The sequence below is a fragment of the Hyla sarda genome, chromosome 5 (assembly GCF_029499605.1).
Source record: "Hyla sarda isolate aHylSar1 chromosome 5, aHylSar1.hap1, whole genome shotgun sequence".
Classification (NCBI taxonomy): domain Eukaryota; kingdom Metazoa; phylum Chordata; class Amphibia; order Anura; family Hylidae; genus Hyla; species Hyla sarda.
Genome location: NC_079193.1, coordinates 325,620,819 through 325,632,016, shown reverse-complemented (window position 1 = coordinate 325,632,016; position 11,198 = coordinate 325,620,819). Strand labels below are relative to the sequence as shown.

Genomic DNA, 11,198 nt, shown 5'->3' with positions numbered 1-11,198 from the left:
TCATATGTCACTGAAAGAGCCCCCCTCCAGAAAGCCCACCGACGTGAACACATTACAGTGAGAAGCTGCCTGCAATGAAGTACAGGCAGCTCTATGTAGCCGGCACCAGTGGGGAAATGAAGGATGGGGGTCTCTAAATGGTATTATAGTGTGGTGGGGTGGGGTGGAGAGTGGGGCTGGGGACCGGACCATAAGATTTAAAGGACATCTGCAGTGTTATAACACTTATCCTCTATTTACAGGATAGGGGATTAGTGTTTAATCGCGGGGGGTCCGACCATAGAACTACATGGAGGAGGGGGGTCGGCCGCAATGTCACGCTGTGGCCGGCATGCATCCTGCACAGGAGAGCCGCGGTCTCGTGCAGGAGATCGCAGGGGGTACCAGCGGTCGGACCCCCCCATGATTAAACACTTATCCCCTTTCCTGTGAATAGGGAATAAGTTGTTTTCGGTCACAGATAGCCTTTAATGTCATCTGTTTGCCCCCCGGATTATACTATCCATAATTACTTCTGAGCATGCTCAGAAGAGGTGAAATCAGCAGACCCTTCCAGTGTTGCGGGACTACTAATACTCCCATCATGGAAAATACTTTTTTCCATGATGGGAGTAGTAGTTCCCCCAGCTGCAGGAGTCTGCGGGTTCCTGGGGAGACTACATTAGTGCTGAGGGATTGATCCCACCGGGTCTCACTTCTGAGATCCGATGCGATCAGAAGTTATTAACCAGGGGAGCGGACGGCATGCAGCTTGTGCGTGTAGATTGTGCGTGTTTTACTTTCATTTTCAAATGTCCTGCCAGGAGCCCTGAATGGCCGGTACCAAGGAGCCATTCAAGTCATTAGTGAGGATTGTATTGTTAAAATACACTGGTGGCCGGGGAAGCATTGCATGGCGTTCCCCGGATGCCCTGATGCCCTGCAGGACCGAATGTATATAAGTGCGGCAGGAGGGCAAGATCTATAGGTAGCGTCGCGCAGGGGGCCGCCAGACATAGAGCGCTATATGTCTGGCCCCCCGCTGCGCTAGCTATATATATATATATTGCCCCCCGCTGCGCTTACATATGTCCCCCCCAGAGAGCGCATACATATGTCCCTCGCAGCGCTATCTGTAAAGTATACTATCAGCAGTGCATCATGCTGCTGGCCAGGGAAGGCAGAGCAATGCCGCCCGCTTCCCGGCCGGCAGATGCTCTGCTGATAGCATACTTCACAGATAGTGTTGTGAGGGACATATGTGTATAGAACCACTGCAGGGGACAGATATGGGATGTCCTAGTATGGTATGATGTGGCCCTGTACTGTCCTCCTGCACATCCCCAGGGTTCCCCTGCAGCATACCCCCTTTATGTACATAGGTTTTGTATAAATTATGTACTGTTACTTTAATGTTTATATCACATGATTGTTACCCAGAGGGCTCCAGTGACCAGGTGACCCCCCCCCCCCCCCAAGTGACCTATGGGCTCCTTGCACAGCCCCCTATATAACAAGGGGAGGGGCTGTAATCTCTCTCTTCTGCTGTATGCTGAGGTCCAGAGCAGTCGTCTCAGTGTCTGTGTCCAGAGCATTGGAGGCCTCAAGCCTAAAGTCCTGCAGCCACTGGGCGGCAGCGCAGTGGGGGACAATATATATATATATATATATATATATATATATATATATATATATATAGCAGCGCAGCAGGGGGGCAATATATATAGGTAGCGCAGCGGGGGGGGCAATATATATAGGTAGCGCAGCGGGGGGGGGCAATATATATATGTGTAGCACAGTGGGGGGAAATATATATAGGTAGCACAGTGGGGAGCAATATATATAGGTAGCGCAGCAGGAGGCAATATATATAGGTAGCGCAGCAGGGGGCAATATATATAGGTAGCGCAGCAGGAGGCAATATATATATATATATATATATATATATATATATATAGGTAGTGCAGCGGGGGTGTTAATTAAAGTGGGTGTTAATTTCCTTTTCTGCAGACGTAAGCACTTTCTGTAAGACATGTTGGACATGGAATACATATGCGACTTTTAAACGGAGATACGACTTTTTTTCTTCATAAATAGCGACTATCGCATTTGATAAATACATGACCACTGCAAAAAAATATATAATAATTACTATGTGAGCTGATTTCAGAAATGTGCATTGGGATAAGCAAAAATCAAAAAGTCACAGCATGTATAGAAAAGTTGCATGTGCGCAAGTACATGCAACTTTTTTATGCAAAAAAAAATAATCTACTACGGAGCTTGATAAATGTCCTTCAGTATGACATTTTCCCCGTGCAGCCTTTCCCTGTACTGATAGCCACAAGGCTGAGCCTCACAGCATGGGACCATCAGCACTCATGTGGTTATCTCAAAAGTCAAATGTGGATCCAGAAGAAAAATAAAGACCTTCCTTTCTTATTCTTATTTCTTTTAAATTCACTTTTGGCTTTGGCTTAAAAGGGGTTTTCCAGGAAAAAAAAATGTTTTTATATATCAAATGGCTCCTACAAGTTAGGCTGGGTTCACACTACGTTTTCTCCCATACGGGAGCGCATGGGGGAGCTAAAACCTCGCGCTCCCGTATGTCACCGTATGCGCTCCCGTATGTCATTCATTTCAATGAGCCGGCCGGAGTGAAACGTTCGGTCCGGTCGGCTCATTTTTGCACCGTATGCGCTTTTACAACCGGACCTAAAACTGTGGTAAACCACGGTTTTAGGTCCGGTTGTAAAAGCGCATACGGCGCAAAAATGAGCCGACCGGACCGAACGTTTCACTCCGGCCGGCTCATTGAAATGAATGACATACGGGAGCGCTACTTCTATTAAAAAATCTTACTCCTTCCAATAATTATCAGCTGCTGAAGTTGAGTTGTTGTTTTCTGTCTGTCAACAGTGCTCTCTGCTGACATCTCTGCTTGTCTGGGGAACTTCACAGAGTAGAAGAGGTTTGCTATGGGGATTTGCTTCTAAACTGGGCAGTTTCCAAAACACGTGTCATCAGAGAGCACTTGGACAGAAAAGCACAACTCAATTTCAGCAGCTCATAAGTACTGAAAGGATTAAGATTTTTTTACTAGAAGTAATTTACAAATCTGTTTAACTTTCTGGAGCCAATTGATACATAAAAAAAAGTTTTTCCATCAGCCTTTAAAAATTACTGCTATTTAAAAAAAAAATTAAACTTGATATGACACGTGGACATTTCAAAGTTTTGATGGGTCAGGGTCTCAGTGATAAGACCTCGACCGATCACTAGCTATAGCTGGGAGTAGCGTGCTTCAATTTCTGATTCTGTGCTCAATCACTCTAATGGTAGGAGTCAGGCTCCATATACCTACAATGAGATGGATTCAATGTCAAGCAAGGAAGTAAAAGTGTCTGATCCCCTTTTACTGACTGGAACATGCTGCAATACCAGGTACATCCACGACTGAATTTATAGGGCTGTGAAAAGTCACAATAAGGAGGTCCCTTCAATCAGCGGCAGGGTTGCCGTAAATTTGAATAAGATAATATATACACCTTCATATTTGTGGACCCTGATCAAGGTATACTTTTCCTGCACCACACATTTACTTTGGAGTGCTGCACCATATCTCCATTATGATTATCTATGGCTATAGATATATCCAAGAAAAATCTATGCTGAGCTAGTAATGCTGAGGCTATAACATTTTATATTTCAGCAATACAGTTAATGTAAGAAGAAAAATTAAAGTGAACCTGTCATTGCTTTTATGCTGCCAAAACAAACAGTCATTGGGGCAGACCTTTATGGCTTTCCCTGCTTCACCAGATTGGCAGATCTCTACTTACAACCAAACAGGGAGAATCAACCAAGGCGGGCGAGATGGGAAGAAACCGCTAGGGACTATGCTGATGACTCGTGGTTCATGCAACATGAAAGTTCTAAAAGGTTTCCTTTAAGTGAAATTTAAATATAACTCAGTCCTGGATTTAGCCCTTTTCTGACGCTGTTTAGACTATAAAATATTTTAGAATCTTCCCATACAACGATCAGTATATGGGTGCTACACAGCCTGGAAATGAAGACTTTTCACCAACAAATTCTGATTAATAAAAGAACAGTAAAAACTCCAGCTCACATGGCGGCTGTTAATGAAGATTTTAACAGGTTATACTGTTACCCGCACATACAAAATTCATAAATTCATGAACTTTCATTAATTGCAGAAGATGACAAAACCCATGTAATGAATATAAAACAGCTTCAGTCAGACAACCTTATAGTAATTAATGTGATCCAGTAATAATGTGGTCTACACAAACACACCGTACACAGGGAACCACAACTTAATGAGGGTTTTCATACTCTCCAGATTAGCATCTTGTTGGATTATTGGAAGCAACTGCATTTTAAAGGTTTTGACCGATCTGGAAAGTGAAAATTTCTTGACAGAGGTACTGAAAGACGAAACCAATTGCTCTAGTGAAGCTTCCAATACAATATACTGGATGTTTTAATTACATTAAAGAGCATTTTCAATTAAACAAATAAAAAAAATACATGTCAACAGAAAACATGAACTGTCGTCAAACTCAAAAATTCCAGCTAATAACACTTATCCCCTATACACAGCGCTCCAGTCCCCACCTTAGAAGACAAATTGGTCTCGACAGTGATGGCCCCATCTCCGGAAAAGGACCCTGACTCTCTCAGTGAGAGGCGCGTGTCATCTACTATTCATTTCTACGGGAGCTCCGATGATGCCCGGGTGCTGTACTTGGGTCTATTCGGAGCTCCCATTGAAATAAATGGAGCGCGTGCAGTCTACTGCAGGTGCTCCTCACTGAGAGCCAGATCCAATTCCGGAGATCACAGTGGGGTTGGTTGGTCCGAGCGCTGGCACCCTGGGGATAAGTTACCGTATTTTTCGCCGTATAAGACGCACTTTTTCTCCCCCCCCCCCCCCCCCCCCCAGTTTTGGGGAAGTTTATACGTCTTATACGGTGAATACACACCTATCACGGCGGTCCCTGCGGCTATCAACGGCCGGGACCCGCGGCTAATACAGGACATCACCGATCGCGGTGATGCCCTGTATTAACCCTTCAGACGCGGCGATCAAAGCTGACCGCCACGTCTGAAGCGAAAGTGACACTAACCCGGCTGCACAGAGCCCGAGGTCGCACGTTTGCATTACATAATTAAGCCACGCCCCCTTATCTCCCCTCCCAGAGGATGGAGGACGCAGCTGAACATTACACAAGAAGACACAGCAGGGTGAGAGAAAGGACTTATACAGCTTGGTACACAGCTCTCCCCTCCCCCGCACACAGCTCTATCCCTCCCCCTCCCCCTGCTCTGTCTCCACAGGACCTAATCCACCACGGGTAGGCTGCATGTTTGCACGGGGAAAACACAGAGCAGGGGGGAGGGGAGAGAGGACGCCCGGTGTGAGGTGAGATTTTCGAAGCCATGTAACCTCACACGGCGGTGTGACTACAGCTATGATGTCCACTCATGGCCGGCTCAGGTGAGGAGGCAGAGAATGCAGGCGGCGGCGGAAGGAAGGGTGGTTGCATATGTATGGTGTGAGTGGATGTGTGATATGTGTATTATGTTTGTCTATGTGTGATGTGTGTATGTAATGTATAATGTGTGTATGATGTCTGTCTGTGTGATGTGTGTATGATGTCTGTGTGTGATGTCTGTGTATATAATGTATGATGTGGGGGGTCAGCGGTGTATGTATGATGTGTGCATATGTATGGTGTATATGTATGGTGTGAGTGTATATGTGTATGATGTATCTGTGATGTGTGTATGTAATGTATGATGTGGGGGGGGCAGTGGCGGAGGTGTGTGTATATATGATATGGGGGCAGTGGCCAGTGTATGTATGATATGTGTATGCATGAATGTATTGTATAGGGGTGGACTGTCACATCGGGCATTCGGGCGGGGGGGTGGCACTGCCGCTGCCGCCAGTTGTGCCATCTAATTTTATTTATTTTTAGTGGTTTCTGGCCACCTGCACTAAATTGCACCCACTGAATCCCACCCTTCATACTCACCCGCCGACCAAGAGCCCCACGGATGCACGCAAACACACCCGAACCAAAACTACAACTTCCAGCATGAAGCACCGTAACCTAAACTGTAGAACTATAAAGTGTAACATGCTGGGAGTTGTAGTTTTGGTTCTTGTCAGCTGCAGAGCCATAGGCTGCATCAGGGCATGCTGGGTGTTGTAGTTACTAACTGCAATTCCCAGTATTCCTTGACAGCCTATGGCTCTGCAGCTGACACGAACCAAAACTACAACTCCCAGCATGTTACACAATAACCTTAACTGTACTACTATACAGTGCAACATGCTGCAACACCCACACAACCATAGGCTGTATCAGGGCATGCTGGGTGTTGTAGTTATCTAGTAACTAAATGCAGCTTCCAGCATTTTCTGACACAAAATGCACCACAAACTGGAGAAGCAGAACACCCCCCCCCCCCCCCCCCAGTAACACATAAGTCCCCATGAAGACTGAAAAATAGTGAGTAAAATATTTTTAAAAAGTGCGTATATATGTGAATAAGCCCCTTTCCTAATAAAAGTTTCCAATTTTCTTTAAATAAAAATAATGTACAAAAATAAACATAAGTGGTATCGCTGCATGTGGAAATGTCCAGACTATTAAAATATAATGTTAACTAAACCGTATGGTGAACGGTGTAAATGTAAAGAATAGTCCAGAATTGCTCATTTTTGGTCACTTCATATGAGAAAATTTTTATAATGTGATCAAAAAGTTACATCTAGACTTTTCTGGGCTGCCTCGGGCGTAAGAGGAGCTACAGCTCTCCCGCTGCTAATAGTCTGGCATACTGCGATCGCTGTGGCCGCTATTAGATCATTAGATTACCACTGTCAAAGATGACAGCAGTGTCTAAAGGATCTTATATCCATCCCTGGTGGTCTAGTGGGGGGGGGGATCAGACTATTTTGGTTGAAATTATTTTATCTACCAGGACAAGTGGATTTTCTTGGGGGACAAGTAGATTGTGTTCCGCTTTAGTCCCTTGGACAAGTAGTTTTTTTTATTTTTTATTTCCACACCCCTGAGCCTGCAAGACAAATAAGCAATAGCTTCCTGCACAAATACATGGAGATGGACAACAATCAGTGCCTCTCAACGCAAACAAGTTAATTTCGGCTGGAGTTCTTCTTTATGGGGTTAGGCAATATGCCCAGAGAGAAAGCTCCGGTTATGTTCATGCCACGTTTGATATGCTGGACTGGTCCTTAGACCCCTACAAATCTAAGAGGTCCTTCTGGCAAGGTATAAATGGTGGTGTATGTGCATCCAGTATTGTGAGCACTGGACATCCGAGTTGACGTATGAGCAGATGTATGTGGTTGCACACAACTGAAAGATAAAAAGCTGAATCAGCAGTCAGCAATTCAGCCCCTATATCCAAGGTCATCCAGCCATTTGTTTGCATTTTGCAGCCAGTCCGTTACTTACATCGTTCTAGACTGTTCTGATTATTTCATAGCTTTTGAAACCTCTTTATATTATTCTATCCAACTGCAAGTCTTTTGTCTCCTTTGATAGTTGGTCCTTCATTGGCCTCACTCGATGATACGAGCAACTGTAACTAGTTTTTTACGCCTTCATTTATTGTAGCACCAACAAGCTAACAATGGTCATGTTCAGGACCAGAAGTGAGAGGACTTTGTATACCTGAAAAAAATTGCCATTTCTTTCTTTTTGCTATAAAACCAGTTGAAGTGTTATTGTTGCTTTCCTCCATCATAGATGTGCAGCTTTTACCTACCACTTTTTTTTAAAGTCTCTGGTCAATAAATATTGCTGTCAAGCATGTTGTTTAACAGTCCTTGTCTAATACACTTGATTTTGGGCTTCACGTTCCCCTCTTGGTTCATGTAGCTCGCTGTCTGCCCAACCTCACCTCCTGTTATGACCGCTTCAACTGGTTCAAGTGCTAAACATTTCAAAGGGGTACTCCACTGCTCAGCATTTGGAACAAACTGTTCCGAACGCTGGAGGCGGAAGCTCGTGACATCATAGCCCTGCCCCCTCATGACATCACGCCCCCTCAATGCAAGTGTATGGGAGGGGGCGTCTTGCCCCCTCCCATAGACTTGCATTGAGGGGGCGGGATGTGACATCATGAGGGGGTTGGACTATGGCGTCACGAGCTCCCGGCACTGTCTCCAGCATTCGGAACAGTTTGTTCCAAACGCTGAGCAGCGTAGTAACCCTTTAACTTATAGCCAGACTTTATCCGTATTCAGTGGTGTGCTTGTCTGTTCATGGTTACTACATGGTTATTACAATACACATCAAATTAGAGTATATTTTATCAGAGTAAAATATTTGTATCACATAAGGACTTCATAAAATCCCATTCAGTTGCATCTTGCTACAATTTGCTGTGGATTTTGTACAATCTTCACCAAAAAATCTGCAACACATCTGTAGCATATTATCGTAAATTTATAGCCTGTTAGGGTCCTATCCGAAGTAAGGCCACCTCCGCGTTGTGCATGGAGGACACATTTTTGTCAACCGCTGGGACCCCCGTGTATGGAGCCCCGACTCTGCTCCTGTAAATGATGCTTCACACCCAGCATGGAAGCTGGTCGAAAAACGCCCCTCCATTCATCCTCCGCCTCTCCCATAGAGATGAATGGAGGGGGCATGTTTCAACCAGCTTCTGTGCTGGGAACGACATGCGCATTAGAGGAACAGAGCTGGGGCTGAGCCTGGGAACGTATGGGAGGAACAGCGGAACAGTTCCGCTGAGCTAACTGGCAGTGATTTCTCTCCCAGTTTAGACGCCATGATCAACTTTGATTGTGGCGTCTTAAGGGTTAATACCGGATATCAGCCCGATTGGCGATGTCTGGGAATAGCCACGTGTCCTGTTCGCTGATAGCAACCAGGACCCAGCAGGTGTGAAGCGCGCTCAGCTCCTGAGCACGCTTCACATAACGGGAGCCGGCAAGTAAATATACGTCCGTGGTCGTTAAGGAGTTAAATATTTGCCAAGGTCAATTTAAATAAAATCAAGAAAAAAAAGACATTATCTGCTTTATAAAAATTCCATCGCTACTTCAGTATTCCAAGTTTTTTTTCAAGCATTTTTTTTATCCTTTTATTTCAGCAAATCGTTTTTCGAAGCTCCAATTTAGTTATAAATTCTGTAGCGTGTACAGAAATAAATAAAAATCATTTTTTTTCTTGGTCTTGAGAGAATTGTTTGAAGGTCTAGGCAAGACTGCAGGTCATACAGTATAATGCGAATTTATGGGGGAAAAAATATGACTGCATAATGTATTTGTTTTCCTGGATGTGAACTTTTCAGGCTTCTTTCATGTGCCGAACATAAAACAGCTAGGAGAGTTAAGAAAGCAACAATCCTTAACTAACAATATGGTAAAATAGTGCTGTATTTCTACAGGAATGCTAATCATATCCATATATACATAGACTTGGGGGCAACTGCTTTCAGAAGATGGACTGTCGCTTCGTATCAAAATATTTGAATGACAAATCCCCCCCCACCCCCACACACACACACTTTATAAACTGCTCTATAGCAGTGGTCTCAAACTGTGGCGTTCCAGATGTTGCAAAGCTTCTACTCCCAGCATGCCCGGACAGCCGTTGGCTGTCCGGCATGCTGGGAGTTGAAGCTTTGCAACATCTGGAGGACCACAGTTTGAAACCACTGCTCTCAGGGGTGTCGAAATTAAAAAAAAATAAAAAAAAAATACTTGTCCAAGGGACTAAAGCAGAGCACAATCTACTTGTCCCTCATCAAAATCCACTTGTCCTGGTACACAATAATTTCAACCAAAATAGTATATAAATAAGGTCTTTTGTTTATTTATTTTTTGCACTTTTCTTTTTTCCTCCATAACTTATGCTCCGAAAAAAAAAAAAAATAAAAAAAAAAAAATTGTGAGGTGAAATTGGGGGGGGGGGGGGGGGGGGGGGGAAGCAAAAAAATAAAGCAATTTTGCCAACTTTTTTTTCCTTACCCCTATAACATTTTTATTTTTCCATATACTGGGCTGTAGAAGGTCAAATTTTTTGAGCTGTAATTTGCTGTTTGTATTTGGACCATTTTGGTATTAATCAAACTTTTTGATCGCTTTTTACTTATTTTTTGTCTGGGATATGATGTTGTTAAAAAAAAAAATTAAAAAAATGAAATTCTCCAGTTTGGTATTTTTTTTATGTTATCGCCATTGACTGTGTAGGATATATAATGTTATATTTTAATAGTTCAGACAATTACACATGTGCCAATACCAAATTTTTATATGGGAAAAGGGGGGTGATGTGAACTTTTAATATGGAAGGAGATAATGTGGGGTTTTTAAACTTCCATTCAATTTTTTTTTTTTTATAAAAATATATTTTTTTAATACTTTGGGGACTTTAAGAAGGAATTATTAGATTCCTCATACAGATTAATGCAGTTCTATTGAACTCCATTTATCCTTGTGATCTGTGCTCATTTGGTTGAGCCCGCTCCAGGCAGGCTCAATCAAATACAGATCCACGGAAGCCATGGAAGAAGAGGTAAGCCCTCAGGCTACTTCCATTGTGGATGACACCCCAAAATGATTGCACTGCATTACAGTCCTTTCTTACATCCTCTGCGCAGAAGACGTCGTCTATGCTATGTCAGAGGCTCCAATACTTCCCTAACAAGCAGGCAAGAAGCTATTTTTTTTGGCTGCTTTGCAGTGAACAGAGAATCACCATGCAGGGACATGTGGGGGAAGTGACTGAGCACGTGTGTCCTCTATCTCTGGACGTGCACACTGCTACACAGTCTGAACACCAGGTGGAGGTGGTGCAATAATAGGTAAGAAATTTTTTATAGTTTATCACTGGGTAATTTTTTAACAGCATGTCTTTTTATTTATACAATATATACCCACAATAGTGAAACAATCCTATAAAAGAGGTTGGCTCATCTAGACATTAAAGGACTCACCTATTTGCTTACGATATTGTTCCACCGGTGCTTTTGTTGCTGAAGCATCTTTCCGGCCCATTTTTACCCTCTGTAACAAAAAAGTATAAAGAGTTAATATAAAGCAGGGCAGAATCATACAGCAGCATTATATGCTCAATAAAAATGAAGAACAAACTTGCAATATCACCCTGATGACAGCTCGTAAA

At 43.5% G+C, this 11,198-nt stretch overlaps 1 protein-coding gene across 4 annotated transcripts in view; it reads right to left on the bottom strand.

The window, feature by feature from the left end:
- The window catches only part of TRIQK (triple QxxK/R motif containing), a 137,703-nt gene that overhangs the window by 51,144 nt on the left and 75,361 nt on the right, over positions 1-11,198 (bottom strand). For all 4 annotated transcript variants that reach the window (XM_056522331.1, XM_056522330.1, XM_056522333.1 and 1 more), the window contains one exon: positions 11,011-11,080. In XM_056522331.1, the coding sequence (XP_056378306.1) occupies positions 11,011-11,071 (61 nt within the window). In that variant the 5' untranslated portion in view covers positions 11,072-11,080. The remainder of the gene's footprint in view (positions 1-11,010; positions 11,081-11,198) is intronic.